Below are 20,826 nucleotides of genomic sequence, written 5' to 3' on the forward strand. Positions count from 1 at the left end.
CTCTCTCTCTCTCTCTCTCTCTCTCTCTCTCTCTCTCTCTCTCTCTCTCTTCTGTTCTCTCGATGCCGTTCTAAATGAATAAAAACGTTTTATAATGAACGCCAATCAAGTTTAGTTTCGGTTAATTCTAAATCAGAAGAATTCAGTCCTTTGCTTTATGTCACCTCGAAAATCGGGGTCAAATTCCCCTCGTGACGCTGACCAATTTTTCATCGTTGGTATATGATGCAACGTAACAAACTCACTGCAATACTTACATCTCATCGTGAACGTCATGTTTATTTATAACTATTTTTATGTTCGACATATTATATGCACGTATGGAAATATTCCACCACGAGGTGCGTTTCCAAGTTTGAGAATTGAAGAAAAGTTTCGTGCCGCTATAGATCTACCATGCGGCAATTTGACCTGACGCCTTTTTGTATCCGCGTCCACTATTCAAGCAACACTATTCAGTAGAGAGATTATCTACCTGATGCTACAATATGATGGCAGACCGGCTCAAGTTTCAGGTAGATCCCGAAATGCGACGAGACTGCATTCTTTAACAGTGAGTCCATCAGCGTTTCTTCTTCCCCGTTTCTCTCTCTTTCCTCCCCTCTCTTCCTCATCTCCTATCGTCTTCGTCGTCATCATCACTGTCGATCCTAAAAATACTGCATTCCTAAACCGTGAAACTACCGCCATTTCGTGTAGTCGCGCCACGGTTGTCTACCTTCCACTCAGAGGAAACTCGAGCGAGTCGACACCGTCGAACGGGATTCCAAAAAGTAGAACATCCGGCAACACGCTCGCTCATCTGTTCTTACGCGATCATCCGTCGTGCTTGTACGCGCGCGTATTCTGTGCGCGCAGCGTTTTTTGCCGGAAGGACAGAGACTGCTGGACACGAGAGAGGAAAAGACTCACATTAATATGTCGTCTTTCTGCCGATTGATCAGAAAATACCGACGAAATCGTCTACTCTTCTCCTTTCTTATGTCCCATTTTAAATTTTATACATTTTGCCGACCTTGGTGTTGGCGATTGCAGATTCGAAAGAACTTGCGAGCACATAAAAATCTTCCTTCTCTCTCGCGTGAATTATTACTATATACTACACGTGAAATGTTGATTTATATCTTTTAATTTTTATACATATACCTACAATATATTTCATATACAAACGTATTGGAGACTGGCATGGTACCGATTCATTACAGAGAAACAAATGTCGTGTTTTAGTAGTGGCCCAGTGCTAAACTATAGTATTAAAAAAGCAATGTTAATAGTATTTAATATAGTGTTAATAATCCGTTATCTGAATTGGATAGCTGTACCGAAACTACGCTCCGTGCTATGTTCCTAATGAAATCGGTAAAAGGAATTTTTCGGGCGCCAGTATCGAAACGAGATATATCGATACGGTGAATTTACGGTATCGCGTTCGTACTAAAATTCTCTGTATTGAGCATACAGAGATACATCTAGGAAGAGGAGAGTGTCGTGAGCGTGGAGCGTCAGGTAGCTCAGTGGTTTAGAGCAGTCGCCCGGACCCGGGTTCGAGTCTCGGCCTAGCAGGACCGCGCTCTCGATATTTTTCTCTTTCTGGAACGAGAAAAAGATACGCAGATCTCGAACGCACGGCGTCCCGCCGCCACCTAATATGCCCTCCTCCTTCTATTTTATAAAATTCTCTGTATCTCTGTATGCTCAGTTGCACAACTGTTCTTACACTGTTTTATAAATCTCTCTCAGAACTATTTTGGAATTACCATCTGTTATCCAGTAGGAAAATTTATCCTTTCAGAATCACGTAATGATTACAGTGTCCTTGAGATGTATAATAAAATAAAATATTCGGTTGATGAACCTTTTGAAAATGTAGAGAAATATAATATAATATAACTTTCAGTACAGAATCGATATTAATTTTCTGATACTATTTACGGTATTGTTTTTCGAATCTTGATCTATCACTCTTGTATTCAACCAATCGATATTTGATATCCAGTACTACGCTTAAAGAGTACAAAATAAAAAAAACTATTGGCCAGTACCACGCCAGTAGTTATTTTCTACTTGAGTGGTACATTACGTTTTATGCCAAACTGTTCCAATGGGGCTGCGATATCGGGCAGTGTGTTGTCAACACACTACGACGTTCCGTTTACCAGGAGAAAATAATGTTTTGTTCCTTGCACACGTTCCTCGAACAAGAAATGTAATAAATGCCGAAAGATGCTGCGTACGTGCACGGTGCAAACGCATGGCTGTTTGACCTTTTGAAAGAAAGGAAGGTCGTCATCGAGACTCTCTCAGAGAACGCGTGCAGCGGCAGCGCTGCATCGGCAACACGACTGTGTAATGTATAGTGCCTTACACATTTCTCTTCAATGGATTACACGTTGCAACAAAATACGATTAACGCCATTAATTGCGTTAACGCGTGAAATCAATGAGAAAATCGCTGCTTTCAACTCTTGTCGGAAATGGAAGAAAATCGAGATAGTACCGAATATTCTTCTCTAAAAACGAGCGATTACAAACATAATATGAAGCAACTTTCTAACGACACGAACGGCAAGTATATACATACATACATACATATACACGCATCAAGTCACACGATGGCGACTCGATTGGAAAGTGTCGGAGCAGCATCTTGCTTATCAATTTGGTAGGTTTACGTTGCTTTCATGATGAATGAGTGTCATTGCATACAGTTGGTATTGGGACGCATTAATTTTCCGTACAATTTCCCAATACATTACTTTCGACTAGTCCAAGTCAAGGGACTTTTGAAAGTTGCGCGAATGTAAATAATCAAACTGCTGTAATATATAGTATTTTTGAGAGGAACGATCGCACAAGAGATTACTTACGCGAAATTGGGTATCGACAAGCGATTCCGTAGAAGTTAGACTAGAATGCCGGAGCAAATATAGGTAAACCGATAACGCAACCAGTCGAACCCGTTGTTCGCCATTGCCATCGCGAGACATAGAGTTTCACTATTTTATCAAGTCCCTTTTTTCGAGAGTTCGTCAACCTCTAAGACATACCACCTGTACTAAAAACGATCGAGGTCGTTGTGTCCGTCGCGGCGCGGGTCACCGATTAACCGCCTTTCTTGTCCCCTGTGAGTTTACTTGTGTGTAGGATGATGGACCAAATATCCGATATCTTGGAAATGCTGGCTGATCCCACGATAAGACTGTCTTGTTTTTAATCTCTCTCTCTCTCTCTCTCTCTCTCTCTCTCTCTCTCTCTCTCTCTCTCTCTTGTTTTTTCAACAAATCACAAAAACGACGATAGTGCTCTTGCGATGATCTCTCTGGTTAGCTAAAACATGAAAATTACGTGTTTGCGATATATTATTCCAACTTTGTTTTCGAATCCTCTACACTCGAGTAGATAGCTTAATGTGATATTTCTCTGTGCAGGATGGGAGCTGCGAGGTATACACTGTTATAAATTTTTCGCCATCGTGCATTCCTGGGAAAAAGCAGCGGAATTATGCAGGAGGTAAGCTTTGCTTTTTAAGACTTGGCTAGTTTTAAAAATATGCTTGCAATGCTTCTTTCGAGAGTCATAAAGAATCACGTATTGTGCAATTTATCACTTAGGTGTCGTCCACGAGATGTGCTAATGACAGATTTGATCTGTCTGACTACAGACAGATTTGTAATTTTGATCTCGTTGGTCTGTTGCAGATATGGCGGCGAGCTGATGGTGGTGGACTCTTACAGCGAGAACAACATGTCGGCCAGCATGGTTCCCCCGAAATTGAAGCGTTATTGGCTGGGTCTCGCTTCGCTCGACGATTTACGAACCAACACACTCGAGTCTGCCGCAGGAATGCTCGTCTCTCAATATGCCGGTTTGTTTGCTCGGTTGCTCCTATCCTTTTGCTTCCTTCACGATTTTGTCTCTTTCGATGCGTATTCGTTAACATATATCTATCAACGATCGATAATCAAGTGTTCGGTGAGAAGTTGACATTTCGATGTGAGATTCGCGTGGGAGCGACTCCCAAAACTCCGGAGGGTTTGACCGCAGATCATGATTCTGCTTGAACTCGGTAAATTCTTTTCGAACGCATCATGCTGAAGACGCATTGTCAGTGTCTTATGAAATGAAGTGGCCGGTTACCGCGCGACGCGAACGTCTCGCGGAACAGTCTCGCTGAAAGCTCCGGTCTCGCACGCACTGGCGCGGGGCCAGTCATCTATCAGGGTCACGGAAACACGGAACTCGCGGCGGCTCATGGCACCGAGACACACTTTTCCCACAACAATGCTCCCACAACAATGCTCTCGTCTCCTCGTGAACGTGTCGTCATCCGCCGCAAGCTGCAATTCTCCCGTCTAGCGCATTCGCACTACCGCGTCCACGCTACTAAACACTGCACATCATTAATTAATTACGCGCCGAGTTCGTGCACGAATCAATATCATTAGTGGCGAGCTTGTAATTATCAGCAAACGTCACCTACCGCTACGGAAGGTTATCGAATCGATCGTTGTCGCTCGTCACGTAGCCCCGTGGCGAAGCAAAGTGAGTGTTTTCGCATTCACGTGTGTAAATAAAAATATAGGTTTCTGGGCATCGAGACAACCGAATCCGCATTCGGGCGAATGCGTAGACGTCGCCTTGACAGATGACCGACAAACGTGGGAACTGACCACGTGTGAGTCGCTGCTGCCTTTCATGTGTCGTAGTAGCGCCTGTCCTTCCGGTAAGTCCGCGCCAATTTGTCGCGCCACTCACGTTACATATTTTTGCAAATATTTCACTTAGATCTCGAGATGGACTGATAATCTTACGACACGACCTCTCTGCGCAGGCTCGTTCCACTGTTCGAACGGCAAGTGCATCAACGCAGCGTTTAAATGCGATAAGCAGGATGACTGTGGCGACTATTCCGACGAAATGGACTGTCCGGCCAACTGTCAATACTACATGGTGAGCAGCGGCGACGTTGTAGAGAGTCCAAATTACCCACATAAATATGCACCTCTCAGCAACTGCAAGTGGACGCTGGAAGGACCTCAAGGGCACAATATCCTCCTGCAGGTGAGTGCAGGGAGCGTACCGCAAACAACGACCGCACGACTTACGATGCGAATGCCTGGTCCGTTCTGCGTTTCAGTTTCAAGAATTCGAGACGGAGAAGAGTTTCGACATAGTGCAAATCCTCGTGGGTGGTAGAACCGAGGACAAGTCCGTGAATCTTGCTACTTTGTCCGGCAAACAGGAGCTCAGCAACAAGCTCTTCGTCTCGGCCTCGAACTTTATGATTATAAAGTTCAGCAGCGACGCCTCGGTGGAGAAGAAGGGTTTTCGCGCTTCATGGAAGACCGAGGCGCAAAAGTGTGGCGGGAGCCTTCAGGCGACGCCACAGGGTCAGGTGCTCACGTCTCCTGGCTACCCGCAGAATTATCCAGGAGGGTTGGAGTGCCTGTACATTATTCGAGCTCAGCCGGGACGCATTATGTCCTTGGAGGTACTGAAGTGTTCCATCCCTTCTCTTTTTCTTCTTTCTGTTTCCTTTTCGACATTCAAATCGAAACAACAGGTTCTCAAGTTTGTATGTTTAATCTCTTGCTCATCTTGCTTTTAGATAGAGGACTTGGATCTCGAAACAAATCGGGACTACATTTTAATCAGGGACGGAGATTCGCCCATGAGTCGACCGATCGCGCGTCTAACGGGAAAATCGGACGACAATCCTACGGTGATCATGTCCACCGGCAGCGACTTGTATCTCTACTTCAAAACGAGCCTCGGTGATTCCAGGCGAGGATTCAGCATTCGCTACACGCAAGGTTGCAAGGCTACAATCATCGCGAAAAACGGCACAGTTCAGTCGCCTTCCTACGATCTCAACGACTATCCCAACAATCAGGAGTGTCTGTACAGGATCAAGAATCCAAACAGAAGACCGTTGTCTTTGAAATTCGTCAGTTTCAACGTTCACCAAACTGACTACGTGCAGGTAAGTTTGTTGATCCTCTTGTGTGATAATAAATGATAAAGAGCTCGCTTGAGTCAAAAGCTCTCGTGAAATCGCCAGATATACGACGGTTCAAATACAAACGGCCTTGGCCTGCATCCCGTTAACGGCTTCACTTGGAACGCTCAACCCAAAATCACCCTCACCGCCGAAAGCGGAGAGATGCTCGTTAGATTCGTATCCGATGCTTTACATAGCAGTGCCGGCTGGCAAGCTGAGTTCTCCGCCGGTGAGTCGTGTATTTCTTATCACTATCGTAGAAAATATCTAAAGAGGAAACTGTCGCAGATTGTCCGAAATTAAAATCCGGCGAGGGTGCTCTGGCGTCTAGTCGGGACACAGCCTTCGGCACGGTGGTTACGTTCTCGTGTCCATTGGGACAAGAATTCGCCACGGGAAAGTCGAGAATCTCCACAGAATGTCTCCCCGGAGGCAACTGGTCCGTTACGTATATCCCGAAATGTCAGGAAGTGTACTGCGGCCCCGTGCCTCAAATTGACAATGGATTTTCGATCGGCTCCTCGAACGTCACTTATCGAGGTCTGGCGACTTATCAGTGTTACGCGGGTTTTGCTTTTCCTACGGGAAGGCCGACGGAAAAGATCTCGTGCTTGGCTGACGGAAGATGGGAGAAGAAACCGTCCTGTTTAGGTGCGTCCTGAGTTAGTCTCTCGTTACGAATCTATCATTAATTGTTCATCTCACGAATTAACGTATATGTTCTCGCATCGATTATCATCGTATCTGAATTTGATTGTTTGCTTTTAGCGTCTCAGTGCGCTCCGCTACTAGAAGCTCCTCATTCCAACATAACCATCCTGAACGGAGGTGGTCGAAGTTACGGCACGATCGTTAGGTTCGAATGCGAGCCTGGATACGTACGAAGCGGACATCCTGTCATTCTTTGCATGAGCGATGGTACTTGGTCCGACCAAGTGCCAACGTGTTCTCGTGAGTACAAGACAGATCGACTGTCTGCTTGACGCTTCGCAGTGGTAATAAATATTTCATTAAAAAAATTATCAAATCCAATTGGCTGGCGATTCGACAGGTGCTAAATGTCCACTGCTACCTACGATTAAGAATGGATTCGTCGTTGACACCGGTAGGGATTATTACTTTGGTGACGAAGCTAGAGTGCAATGCAACAGGGGCTACAAGCTAACCGGATCGAACATTATACCATGCGGCCCTCATCGATATTTCGATAATGTGCCGACTTGCGAAGGTGAATTTGCATATGCATTACACGATCGCACGTAATCAAGTTCATATATTTGATTAATATAATTATATACATCACGTGACGATGATAACGCAATGATCGCGTATTCTCTTGTTTGAATGTTTGTAGATATAAACGAGTGCGCATCCACTCAGTGTGACCTGGCGTCCACAGAGTGTATAAACTATCCCGGCGCGTTCACCTGCAAGTGTAAGCCCGGCTTTGCTCTTACCACAGAGTGTCGATCTATCGGCGATCTCGGTCTCATTAACGGCGGCATTCCCGACGAGTCGATCACGGTTTCGGGCTCGGACAATGGCCACACCAGAACCGTAAGAGACACGATATTTCACTTTGATATAACATCGCGCGCTAACGCATTCTGATCTCGCGTTCTCATTACACTCGCGTGTGCGTACTCGCTACGTGTCGTAGGGAATTCGCTTGAACAACGGCAATGGCTGGTGCGGCAACAGCAAGGAGTCGGGTGGTGCAAACTGGGCGATGATCGATATGAAAGCACCGACAATTATTCGCGGTTTCCGCACGCATGTCGTAGAGAGAAACGACGGCACAATCGCCTACGCGTCCGCAGTACGGATTCAGTATACGGATGAGCTTACAGACGCTTTCAAGGACTACACAAATCCGGACGGTACACCGGTCGAATTCAGAATCGTGGAACCGACGCTTTCCGTTCTGAATCTGCCAATGCCGATCGAGGCGCGTTACGTGAGATTCAGGATACAGAGCTACCACAACAAACCCTGCATGAAGTTGGAGATAATGGGCTGCACCAGGCTGGAATGCATCGACATCAATGAGTGCGCTGTAAAAAACGGCGGTTGTCATCAGAAGTGCATCAACAGTCCCGGTGGCTATTCCTGCATGTGCAACACCGGTTTCGAGCTGTATAAAGGCAACGGCACGGCTGGATACAATCTGGCGAAATCGGAGACTGGCGAGAGGGATGGTGATTTGTACCAGAGAAACAAAACGTGCGTGGCGGTGATGTGCCCGCCCTTAACGGCGCCGGAAAATGGAAAACTGTTGTCGACTAAGGTGAGATTCATGTGTTTCACGATGTTTCGATAAACATCGTTGTTATTGTTACTAATCTCGTCATTTCCCCCAAGTACAGTATGGTATTTCTAAGAGAGATCAGTATCTCTCTCAGTAGAGAGAGAGAGAGAGAGTCGTGATAGATACACCTATTTACACCTGAGATACACGCCAAGATTTGTTTTGCAGAAGCAGCATCACTTCGCTGACCTCGTTAGATTCCAGTGCAACTTTGGCTACGTACTGTCCGGGTCTGCGGCAGTAATTTGCACTTCCTCCGGCGCGTGGAACGGAACCGTACCCGAGTGTCAATGTGAGTGATACATGCATGCGTACACGTATGCTTCTTCTTTTTCTTCCTGAAGAAGTATTCCATTGTTTTCGTTTGATTCGCACGAGAAACAAGTCGACGATCCTCTGATTTTGTTTCAGACGCGAAATGTGTCTCGCTACCAGACGATAAGAATGAAGGTCTTGCCGTGAAACGGACCGACACGAACAGCGTACTGGTGCCCTTCAAGCAAAACGTCACTCTCGAGTGCAGCAGCGACGGCCGTTATTTGCGCAGCACCGTGACTTCCGCTTTCCGACAGTGCGTGTACGATCCGAAACCTGGCTTTCCCGATTACTGGCTATCCGGTTTGCAGCCAGCTTGCCCTCGAGTGGACTGCGGGAAGCCTCCTCCCACGCCTGGCGCCGAGTACGGTCAATATCCGGACACCAAGTACAAATCTTCCTTCTTCTTCGGCTGTCAGGACACCTTCAAGTTGGCCGGTCAGACCAATCGTCACGACAATGTCGTGCAATGTCAGCAGGACGGTGTGTGGGACTTTGGCAATTTGCGATGCGAAGGTCCGGTATGCGAGGATCCTGGAAGGCCAAGCGACGGCTATCAAGAGGCGCGAAGCTACGAACAGGGTTCGGAGATTCGGTTCGGCTGCAGAAGACCGGGCTATATCCTCGTGAATCCGCGACCAATCGTCTGCATTCGCGAACCCGAGTGCAAGGTGGTGAAGCCTCTCGGTTTGGCCTCCGGACGAATCCCGGACTCGGCGATAAACGCCACTTCCGAGAGACCCAACTACGAAGCTCGTAACATCCGTCTGAACTCGGTGACTGGCTGGTGCGGTAGACAACAGCCTTTCACTTATGTGAGCGTCGATCTCGGTCGCGTGCACCGCGTTAAAGCGCTTCTCGTCAAGGGCGTCATCACCAACGACGTCGTCGGCAGACCAGCAGAGATCCGGTTATTCTACAAACAGGCGGAGAATGAGAACTACGTTGTTTATTATCCAAACTTCACCCTGAGTGTGCGCGAGCCTGGAAATTACGGCGAATTGGCGATGATTACGCTGCCCAAGTATGTGCAGGCTCGCTTCGTGGTTATCGGTATCGTTACCTTCATACAAAATGCCTGCATGAAATTCGAGCTGATGGGATGTGAAGAACCGGAGACGGAGCCATTGTTGGGTTACGATTACGGATTCTCGCCATGTGTAGACAACGAGCCGCCGGTCTTCCAGAACTGCCCGCAGCAACCTATAGTCGTGCAGAAGACAGCCGACGGCGGCTTACTCCCAGTGAACTTTACCGTACCGACGGCTATTGACAACAGCGGAAGTATCGCTCGATTGGAGGTGATACCTCGGGGTTTCAAGACTCCCGTTTACATTTTCAAAGATACCGTTGTAAAATACGTGGCCTTTGACTACGACGGCAACGTCGCAATTTGCGAGATTAACATCACCGTGCCGGGTTAGTAGTGACGTACACGCACACACGCACACACACACATGACACACAGTATTATATGACAGGAATGTATACCATTCAGGCATTGCATACCTGTTATTTGCTAGAGAAGCAATGAAAAGTGTATGTATTTACTATAATTGTGTCTTATATTTCATGTAGATGTGACACCACCGAGACTGAGCTGTCCGCAAAGCTACGTAATCGAGCTGATCGATCGACAAGAAAGCTACCCCATCAACTTCAACGAGACGCGAAAGCTCATCAATGCTACAGACGCATCTGATCCCGTAAAGATCATCTTCGAACCGCAACACGCATTGGTTCAAATCGGCGAGTTTAAGAATGTCACGGTATACGCGACGGATCCCAGCGGTAACACGGCCCAGTGCCACTTCCAGGTGTCGGTCCAGGCGACACCTTGCGTCGATTGGGAACTAAAACCGCCGGCTAACGGTGAAATAAAATGCGTCCCCGGAGACAAGGGATTGCAGTGCAATGCCACCTGTAAGACTGGATACAAATTCACCGATGGCTCACTCATCAAAATATTTGGTTGCGTCAACAAACGTTGGACGCCCACGTCGGTGGTCCCCGACTGCGTATCCGAAAGTAAGTAGAGTTTCTCACACTAGACTGTGAGGAGAGACTAAATTTCGTTCATTTAAAAATGTTTTTTACGAAAGGTGTCTCGATCGAATCGAAAGCAAGATTACGTGCGGTAATCACAGTGATCATTATACTGCCAATTATCTATCGACTGTATGGAATAATTTATATTCGCAGATACGCAACAGGCTAATTATCATGTGATCGCCTCGGTAAGCTATCGTGCGAATGGCGCCGTTTCACGATCCTGCTTGCCAATGTATCAGGATCTGATGGCTCAACATTACACGAACCTGAGCACCTTTTTGTCATGGCGTTGCACTCTTGTCAATATGTATAACGTATCTTTCGTACAATCGATGCCTTCCCTGATTGAAGAGAACATTCTAAAGGTAAAGTATCGAGTCACGCATACACAGCCATTTCGCTCGAGTACATAAATACTATATTACGGCCAATCTCAGTGGGTTTTTCGTGCACTTGTCAAAGATAGACTTTCATTGAAAATCAAGTTTTTGCAGTTTCGGAGTATTCGTCATTTTTACCAGTTTGGTGAAATAAACGATGTCTCGTTTAACTCGATGAACACCTTTCACAACGAGATCTTTTTAATTCCATTTGCAAAACGATAGCCAAAATAATCGATATACTCTCGATCACCAACGACTAATCAGTCGGCGTGTTTGTTGCAACATTAATTTTAGATGGATTTCGTCCTGCTGGTCGTTTCTACAACACACGAGGCGCAACTTTACGATCATTGCGGCAACACGTTGAGTATCATCTTTGATTTGAAATTTGCAAACGACAACGCGCATATCGAGCCTCTGTTGAATATTTCTGCAATTGGTAATCAATGTCCGCCTCTTCGTGCTCTCAAGTCGTCCGTCACCAAAGGCTTCACGTGCAGTGTCGGCGAAGTATTGAACACAGATAACGCCAATGCTACTCGCTGTCGTAAGTATCGTATATCCAATTCTGATCCATATAGCGATTTTCACAGAATTACTTGCACTTTCATGATTTTCGAGGTGATTTTCGAAGACTACTTTCTTCTCCTTATCTAAGAGAAAACCTAAGTTAGATCCGCTCAGCCGGTTTTGTAAAGTTGACGATCCTAAGACTAAGCGTCAATTGCGCGTCAATTGACGAATGAACAAGAGGAAAAACAAGAGGAAGGCGTAACCTACTAAAAAATCACCTCGATGATGCGAGTGATCCCGTGCTGCACTGATTTATATGTCATAGAGCTCTGAATATAACAATAATAATGTTTTCACACACAGTACACTGTCCCGCCGGAACGTTCTCCGGCGAGAAGCAGGAGCAGTGTAAGCCTTGCCCGAAGGGTTTCTATCAAAACAGCGAGCGACAAGGCTCCTGCATACAGTGTCCGGCCGGCACTTACACCAAGGAAAAAGGCACAAAGAACATGGAGGATTGCATACCGGTCTGCGGTTATGGCACATATTCACCCACTGGTCTCGTGCCTTGCTTGGAATGTCCAAGGAACAGTTATACCGGCGAACCGCCGATAGAAGGTTGCAAGGACTGCCAGATCTGTCCGTCCGGTACATTCACCTATCAGCCTGCCGCGTCCGGTCGCGATCGCTGTCGCGCCAAGTGTTCACCGGGCATGTACTCCGACACGGGTCTCGCGCCTTGTGCCCAGTGCCCGGAAAACTTTTTCCAGCCTCAGCATGGCGCTACCACTTGCGAGGAGTGTCACGATACCACGTACACAGACAGATCGGGTTCGGTAGATCGCAACGAGTGCAAGCACGTCCAATGCACCGATATTGTATGCGAACATGGCGGTCTCTGTGTGCCATTAGGACACGATGTACATTGTCTGTGTCCGGCTGGCTTTTCCGGCAAACGTTGCGAGATCGACATTGACGAGTGTGCGTCTCAGCCGTGTTACAACGGCGCAACCTGCGTCGACCTGCCGCAGGGCTATCGGTGCCAGTGCGCCAATGGTTACTCCGGTATCAACTGTCAGGAGGAGAAGTCGGATTGTGCCAACGACACGTGTCCGGAGAGGGCCATGTGCAAGGACGAGCCCGGCTTGAACAATTACACTTGTCTTTGTCGTTCTGGATACGCCGGCTCCCATTGCGACACAACGGTGAGTATCCATCGTTTCGCACGATAATAATCAATCGGAGCGGTCGATATCAGTTTGCGGAAAAGGAAAGAAAATTTGGATAGAAAACACGGATCAATTACGCTCAATGCGTATATTATCGCGCGTATTATTTTCTCTCCTAACTTAATCATTTTCTCTCGCAGATAAATCCTTGCACGGGCAGCGATAATCCATGCAATAACGGCGCAACCTGTGTGGCTCTCGAACAAGGCCGCTACAAATGCAAGTGCCCGCCCGGATGGGAAGGTCAGAGCTGCGAGATCAATATCGACGACTGCGCTGAGCGACCCTGTCTGCTCAACGCGACTTGCACCGATCTGATCAACGACTTTTCCTGCAACTGTCCGCCTGGTTTCACCGGCAAGCGTTGCCACGAGAAGATTGACCTTTGTTCCGGCAGTCCCTGTCTAAACGGTATCTGTGTGGACAATCTGTTTAAACACGAATGCATCTGCTATCCGGGATGGTCCGGCCCGGCCTGCGAGAGCAACGTGAACGAGTGTTCGTCTAAACCATGCCGGAACAACGGCCAGTGCATCGATCAGATCGATGACTACACCTGTACATGCGAGCCCGGTTACACCGGCAAGCAGTGTCAGCACACTATCGACGACTGCGCGTCCGATCCTTGCCAGAACGGTGCCACGTGTATCGACCAGCTCGAAGGTTTCGTTTGCAAGTGCAGACCCGGCTACGTCGGCTTGCAGTGCGAGGCGGAGATCGACGAGTGTCTGAGCGATCCCTGTAATCCGGTTGGCACGGAACGCTGTATAGATCTTGACAACACTTTTGTCTGCCACTGCCACGAAGGTTACACCGGCGCGTTCTGCGAGATCAACGTGGACGACTGCGCGTCCGATCCTTGTCAGAACGGCGCTACGTGTCGAGACGAGGTCGCTGGCTTCAAGTGTACGTGCGCGAATGGATGGACCGGCGTACACTGTCAGACAGACATCGGTACTTGCCAGAATCAACCGTGTCAGAACGACGCTGCCTGTGTGGACCTATTCTTGGACTACTTCTGCGTGTGAGTAGAGCAACATCTCCCCCGGGCTCCTTTCGTCGAGTCGGCCCAAAAAGTTTGTCGTTTTGTTCCACTGTCCAACATGAAATTATCCAGTTGTTCGCTCGAACGGCGAATTAATTGGTTATTTTTGAAGAAAAATGCTAATTTTAGAAGAAAATGGGAAGCAAGACATTTCCCTCTCTTAATAACACTCGAATCGGCGATCGCGTTGACTTGTATATACACACATGAGTTTTAGTAGAGAAACAACAACATTTTTCCAACTATCTATCCAACGTACAAATCGATTTCCAATTTTTGTCCAACTTTGACAGATGCCCGTCCGGAACCGATGGCAAGCGATGCGAGACCGCACCCGAGCGTTGCATCGGAAATCCGTGCATGCATCTAGGTCGTTGCCAAGACTTTGGCTCGGGCTTGAATTGTACCTGCCCGGAAGATTATACAGGTATCGGTTGCCAGTACGAATACGATGCTTGCCAGGCGGGCGCTTGCAAGAACAGCGCCACTTGCATCGACGAAGGAACCGGATTCACCTGTGTATGTCCTCCAGGATATACAGGTAATTTGTAATCAGTCGGAATCGGTCGTGCGAATTTCCAATGTCATGTGGCGACAAATTAAATATCTCATTTTCTTCGCGTTAGGTCATACTTGCGAGGAGGATATAATCGATTGTAAGGAGAACTCTTGTCCACCATCGGCAACATGCATTGATCTTACCGGCAAGTTTTTCTGCCAGTGTCCGTTCAACCTGACTGGCGACGATTGCAGAAAATGTAAGTTGAGCCATCTTGTGTGCACGCGAACGCACGTATTGAGAGGTACTGACATCTCCAAAGAGACATATTGAGCCATTCCTTGTTTGATAAAAATATTGAATTATTCCAGCGATTCAAGTGGACTATGACTTATACTTTAGTAATCCAAGACGCAGCAGTGCGTCACAGATCGTTCCGTTCTTCACTGGCTCGACAAAGAGCTTAACGGTCGCCATGTGGGTGCAATTTACACTGAGAGACGGCAACGGAAATTTCTTCACTCTTTACGGCGTTAGGTATATAATATTACATACACACACACACCCACACACACACACACACACACACGTTAATGACCCAATAATTCATCACAAACACGATAGCATAATCGATAACGTAAATTCTCTCTCTCTCTCTCTCTCTCTCTCTCTCTCTCTCCCCCCCTCTTAGTTCGTACCCCCTCGTTTGAATAATTTGATCCCGTTTTTTGTTCAGTTCGCCGCACGTTCCAACGAATCGTAGGCTTATGATTCAAGCGCACAGTAACGGAGTCCAAATATCCCTCTTCCGCGATCTGCCAGACGTACACTTGCCGTTTGGAGAATACGCGACGATAAACGACGGACAGTGGCATCACATTGCGGTTGTTTGGAATGGAGAAAACGGCGGAGAGCTCACTCTAATCACAGAAGGTCTCATCGCCCAAAAGACCAAAGGCTATGGCAGCGGCAGATCGCTGCCAGCTTAGTAAGCGTTTTCTTTTTGTTTTCTTTTCCTTTATTCTGTTCCTTTTTGAAAAATTCAAAATTACGCTAATTGTGTTTCCTCTTTTTTTCTTTTTCTATGTTAATGTGTTTTATGAGAAAAACCAATATCCATATAATTTACCTTTGTTAAAGCGCGTGGGCAGTGCTGGGGAATCCACAGAGCGAAAACACAAAGGGCTACACAGAGTCTGGTTTCCGAGGTCATCTGACCAAGGTGCAAGTATGGAGCCGCGCGTTGCACGTGATTAACGAGATTCAGAAGCAAGTGCGCGACTGCCGAACGGAACCAGTTCTTTATCAAGGTCTGATACTCACATGGGCGGGATACGACGAAACTATAGGTGGTGTCGAAAGAGTCGTACCATCGCACTGCGGTCACAGGGTCTGCCCGCCTGGTTATGGCGGTAACAAGTGTCAGCAGCTCGAAGCCGACAAGATTCCGCCCAAAGTGGAATACTGCCCGGGTGATCTTTGGGTGATTGCAAAGAATGGCTCATCTATCGTGACCTGGGATGAACCGCGTTTCAGCGATAACGTTGACATCGCAAAAGTGCAGGAGAAGAATGGGCACCGGTCCGGACAGACTCTGCTCTGGGGCACTTACGATATCAGCTACGTGGCTTACGATCAGGCTGGTAACTCGGCCAGCTGTAATTTCAAGGTTTACGTATTATGTAAGTATAGTTTACCCCGTTCAACTCGTCAATCGCTTGCGGCTCGAGCGAGTTTACACTTTTCGTTACAGCGGACTTTTGCCCGGTGCTGGACGATCCAATCGGCGGCACGCAACAATGTAAAGATTGGGGTTCCGGTAGCCAGTTCAAAGTTTGCGAGATTTCTTGCAACACCGGACTTCGATTTTCGCAGGAGGTTCCCAAGTTTTATACGTGCGGCGCGGAAGGTTTCTGGAGACCCACTAGTGATCCTAGTTTGCCTTTGGTGTATCCCGCCTGTACAAGTGAGCAACTGTTTCATCTGCGTTTTGTTCCTGGCGATCTGACATTCGCGATCCAATTCTCAATCAACGGGTGTGTTTCTCTTTACAGCTGCCACCTCAGCACAAAGAGTCTTCAGAATTAAAATGAGTTTCCCCACATCGGTGCTGTGCAACGAAGCTGGCCAGGGTGTACTCCGAAACAAGGTGAAAAACGCCGTCAACTCCTTGAACAGGGATTGGAATTTCTGTTCGTACTCTTACGAAGGTGATCTTTCCTTTTTACGCTATATTGTGCGTATCATGCGTATCGCTCTCGTGGCTTATCAAACACCTCGAAAATCATACAAAAAAGTCAATAGTTGAAACGCGTTATTCTTTTTGTTGTCTACATCGTATGTGTGTATTATATCTAGGAAATCGCAAATGCAAGGACCTCGATATCGACGTACAATGCGATCATCGCGTACGTACGACAAGAGATACGAGCGAGGAAGATGGTGGAACGTACATCATCTCTGCGATTATGCCCACAAAGCCGTAAGTGTCGGAAAAATTATGAAAGATCATTTTACAGAATAGCGATTGCAGAAAATCACAGAAAAATCACTGTCCGATTACGTACGTCTTAAAAAAAAGAAAAGGAACGTTTGCAGAAAGTACGACTCGCGAATTTTCCTTTTTTCAACGACTCCTTTTTGTGTCGACTCCTCAGCCGCAAAGCTGCAAACGCTTCGTCTCTTTCTTTTATATCTAATCGTCGATTTGATCACCGCGCCGTAAATCGTGACTTGCTTTTGTGTATCTAGTGTCGATCTCGTTTAATCACTAAGGCTCGCCGTCGGTGTATCGCCGTCGGTGTAGCGTCGCGCTCACAGTAACACTCAGTACTGAACATTTTTGTATTACTTGTGTTTGCATCATAGAACGAGACAGGGTCGCCAAGGCAGTGATACCTACGAGGTGGAGATCTCGTTCCCGGCGATAAAGTAAGGACAGCTCGACTCATGCCAAGCGCGATCCGATTCATTATTCAAGTGTCTCACTACTCATTACAACCCCTCTCAATCTCTGTCGCCTTTCGATTTACGACACCTAATCGCTCTGAACATGCACCTCGTGATCTATAACCGTCATCCCCGCGTCATCATGTTCCAGAGTCTATGTTTCTCAGTCCTACATGCGCGTAACTCTCATACATCCGGAGATTTATAACAAACGTCGAAATAGATGGTGAATCGCACTAACGACTAATCCTACAGCGGCTCGAGTATCGGCTCTCGTGGTTTTACGAGAGGAAAGACTGATGTGCACGTTGTCACTAACTCGACCGCTAACGCGCACAACTGGCCACTTCTGGCCACTCACTAGCTCATGTGGGATGTAGCGTCATCGTAGCGAGTCACGAAGGGGAGCGCTCCTATACGACGACAATATATGATATGTAACCATCGTGTAACCAAAATTCACGTAGCCGAGCAACAAAACTTTATCGCACTATCGTATAAGCTTATAAATATTTTTAGCACTGCGGACGCGATACGATGCGCGTTTGTAGGAAACTAGGGAATATGGTAAAGTTCATTGTTATATGCTTGATTGTGTATTGCGCGTAATCAATCGATACGATTGAGAGATCGTTTCGAAGCACACCGCATTCAAAGGGTTTAAATATGCAGAAACGCTCGAAACCGGCAGGTCGCACAAACGTACGTAAGTGAGATGGAAGTATGGAAACAAACGCTTTCAACTCATTTAAATCATAATTGCCGAGAATATGAGCGCGATTTAACCTGCCTGCGACACAACAGACCGGACCGCCTTATATTAACGGCTGTACATATATGCGCCAGCTCTCCTACACCCCTTCCACGTTGCTACGAAAGCAAATGCACCGTCGATTAACACCTATCTGTGTGTCTTTCGCAGCGACCCAATCCTGAATGTCAATTCGAACGAGCGCGCTACCGTGCAGACATTGCTCGAAAGGCTGATCCTGGAGGAGGGTAAATTCGACGTCCGGCACATCTTACCCAACACCGTGCCTGATCCTGCATCTCTTGTTCTGGAGTCCGATTATACTTGTCCAGTCGGCCAAGTTGTCATGGCGCCGGATTGCGGTAAGCCAAGTAGTGTCAATCCATTTTGAAGGAGATACTTTGTGCCCCCTCCCCTCACATTATTCTATTATTGAAATCAAACCGATGCTGTGTGACATTGCAATATCGTGTCAGCCGAGAGAAGGTTTGATTTCAAAAAATTCACTGTTTCGATTTTGTGCTTTTTCGTAAGACCAATACACGATTCTACGATATAGATACGCAGCCAAAAAACATTGAGGTCAATCAACACTCGTGAAAAATTATCCATTTGCAGTGCCATGCGCGGTCGGTACTTATTACGACGAGACGAGGAAGCAGTGCGCATCTTGTCCAGTCGGCACTTATCAGAGCGAATCCGGCCAACTGCGGTGCAGCTCCTGTCCGGTGATTGCCGGTCGACCCAGCGTGACCGTGGGTCCTGGCGCGCGTAGCGCGGCGGACTGCAAAGAACGTTGCCCCGCGGGCAAGTATTACGACGACGTGGCTGGTCTTTGTCGTAGCTGCGGCCACGGATTCTACCAGCCCAACGAGGGCAGCTTCTCCTGCCTTCTGTGCGGCCTTGGCAAGACAACAAGGACTGCTGAGGCAGTGTCACGCGAGGAATGCCGTGACGAGTGCGGATCTGGACAGCAATTGGCCGTCGAAGGGAAATGTGAGCCCTGTCCACGCGGCACGTATCGCACTCAAGGGGTTCAAGCGTCCTGCCATGCCTGTCCTATAGGCAGGACGACTCCTAATATGGGATCTGCCGCCGTGGAGGAGTGCTCGCTTCCAGTTTGCGAGCCTGGAACCTATCTTAACGGTACTCTCAACGAATGCGTGGAGTGTAAGAAGGGCACGTATCAATCGGAACCACAACAGACATTTTGCATCCCGTGTCCACCGAACACAAGCACCAAAGGACCCGCCGCTGTGAGTCTCTTTCTTCCTGTTGTAAAAAAGAAAAAAAAAAACATGTATCTATGCATTTGTGTCAAAGGCGAGGAAACAACTTACGAGTATTTGCTTGAAAAAAAAAAAAAAAAGAAAAAAACTGACTATGTCGACACGTTTGTTTGCAGACGAGTAAGGCGGATTGTACGAATCCGTGCGAGACCAGCGGCGAGGAAATGCACTGCGATGCAAACGCCTACTGTTTACTCATACCGGAGACAAGCGACTTCAAATGCGAATGTAAACCCGGCTACAATGGCACCGGAACCGTGTGCACGGACGTTTGCCTGGGTTATTGCGATAATGAGGGTGTCTGCCTGAAGGATTCACGTGGGCAACCCTCGTGCAGATGTAGCGGCAGCTTCACCGGCAAGCATTGCACAGACAAGTCCGAGTTCTTCTACATCACCGGTGGCATAGCGGGTGGTGTTATCTTGATTATTATCGTAGTATTGCTCGTCTGGATGATCTGCGTGAGGTTAGTGAAGGACATTTACGATAACGAAGTTGACGCGTCTGCATGCATGTAGTACAATCGCGAGCAACGAAAGCTATCCACCACTTTTCGAGCCACTTTCCTCTTATATTTATTCAAAGTCTAGTCTTTCCCTATTCCCAGCAACATGCTTCCGTCTTCTCTTTCACATTTTTTTGTTGAACGCGAGTAAATGTTAAGGAAGAAATCACATCTTCACAGAGAAAAACAGAAAATAGACAAAAGCCAGTCAGAACTTACACTGGTGATCAAGTTGTCATAATCGACAGTTTCTGTTCTTCTACTAGCGCGAGTTCTGATTGACTGAATAGCCTTTCTGTTTTCTGCTTTTCCGCCAAGGTGTGAACTCTTTCTAAAAAATGGCCTCCTTTTTCTTCCTTTGCCCCAAGTATATCTGAAAGGATATACTGAAAGGAATATCTGAAATTTTTAATATACAACATTTCTTAATTGTAATTTACAATTTGGGAAGTGGCAGAGATACTGGAATGGATAGCATTTGATGCTCCTGTGCGATTGTATATACATATATTGTAAATAAGTAAATAAATATTTTCCAATTGAGAGAATTATCTTTCTCGGCGATTGATGTTCCTCGCCGACCAATGTCTCACAAGTTAGAATATCACTAGCATCAAAGTATCCAATGTGATAACATTTGTTCTCGACAGAGCTTCTAGAAAGAAGGAGCCGAAGAAAATGCTTACTCCAGCGACTGATCAGAACGGTTCTCAAGTTAATTTCTATTATGGCGCACCGACGCCCTATGCCGAATCGATAGCACCGTCCCATCATAGCACGTATGCTCATTATTACGACGACGAAGAAGATGGCTGGGAAATGCCCAATTTTTACAACGAGACTTACATGAAAGGTAAAGTGAACAGTTTTACTGTATGTAAAATAGTTGTGTGCACGAAAAAAATGCTGTTATATATATGTGTGTATAAATATGTATATATATATATATATATATATATATATATATATATATATATATATATATAT

The 20,826-nt window shown here is 46.8% G+C and overlaps 1 protein-coding gene across 2 annotated transcripts in view; it reads left to right on the forward strand.

Moving 5' to 3' along the window:
* Window positions 1–20,826, forward strand: part of LOC116848831 (sushi, von Willebrand factor type A, EGF and pentraxin domain-containing protein 1) — a 36,675-nt gene that overhangs the window by 13,647 nt on the left and 2,202 nt on the right. The window contains exons 4-35 of one of the 2 annotated variants that reach the window (XM_032825348.1): window positions 3,429–3,510; window positions 3,699–3,865; window positions 4,583–4,723; window positions 4,832–5,061; window positions 5,138–5,491; window positions 5,609–5,983; window positions 6,062–6,230; window positions 6,290–6,652; window positions 6,770–6,952; window positions 7,053–7,229; window positions 7,356–7,558; window positions 7,662–8,288; window positions 8,478–8,601; window positions 8,721–10,043; window positions 10,203–10,652; window positions 10,827–11,041; window positions 11,354–11,606; window positions 11,936–12,777; window positions 12,942–13,825; window positions 14,140–14,387; window positions 14,473–14,604; window positions 14,717–14,882; window positions 15,082–15,333; window positions 15,486–16,027; window positions 16,099–16,311; window positions 16,400–16,555; window positions 16,704–16,827; window positions 17,214–17,276; window positions 18,217–18,407; window positions 18,664–19,301; window positions 19,451–19,800; window positions 20,490–20,692. In XM_032825348.1, coding sequence (XP_032681239.1) covers window positions 3,429–3,510; window positions 3,699–3,865; window positions 4,583–4,723; window positions 4,832–5,061; window positions 5,138–5,491; window positions 5,609–5,983; window positions 6,062–6,230; window positions 6,290–6,652; window positions 6,770–6,952; window positions 7,053–7,229; window positions 7,356–7,558; window positions 7,662–8,288; window positions 8,478–8,601; window positions 8,721–10,043; window positions 10,203–10,652; window positions 10,827–11,041; window positions 11,354–11,606; window positions 11,936–12,777; window positions 12,942–13,825; window positions 14,140–14,387; window positions 14,473–14,604; window positions 14,717–14,882; window positions 15,082–15,333; window positions 15,486–16,027; window positions 16,099–16,311; window positions 16,400–16,555; window positions 16,704–16,827; window positions 17,214–17,276; window positions 18,217–18,407; window positions 18,664–19,301; window positions 19,451–19,800; window positions 20,490–20,692 — 10,440 coding nt within the window. The remainder of the gene's footprint in view (window positions 1–3,428; window positions 3,511–3,698; window positions 3,866–4,582; window positions 4,724–4,831; window positions 5,062–5,137; window positions 5,492–5,608; window positions 5,984–6,061; window positions 6,231–6,289; window positions 6,653–6,769; window positions 6,953–7,052; window positions 7,230–7,355; window positions 7,559–7,661; window positions 8,289–8,477; window positions 8,602–8,720; window positions 10,044–10,202; window positions 10,653–10,826; window positions 11,042–11,353; window positions 11,607–11,935; window positions 12,778–12,941; window positions 13,826–14,139; window positions 14,388–14,472; window positions 14,605–14,716; window positions 14,883–15,081; window positions 15,334–15,485; window positions 16,028–16,098; window positions 16,312–16,399; window positions 16,556–16,703; window positions 16,828–17,213; window positions 17,277–18,216; window positions 18,408–18,663; window positions 19,302–19,450; window positions 19,801–20,489; window positions 20,693–20,826) is intronic. The other variant, XM_032825349.1, reaches the window with a different exon arrangement.

Source organism: Odontomachus brunneus, unplaced genomic scaffold (assembly GCF_010583005.1).
Source record: "Odontomachus brunneus isolate Ranch 3 - 2012 unplaced genomic scaffold, Obru_v1 Obru_scaffold_100, whole genome shotgun sequence".
Classification (NCBI taxonomy): domain Eukaryota; kingdom Metazoa; phylum Arthropoda; class Insecta; order Hymenoptera; family Formicidae; genus Odontomachus; species Odontomachus brunneus.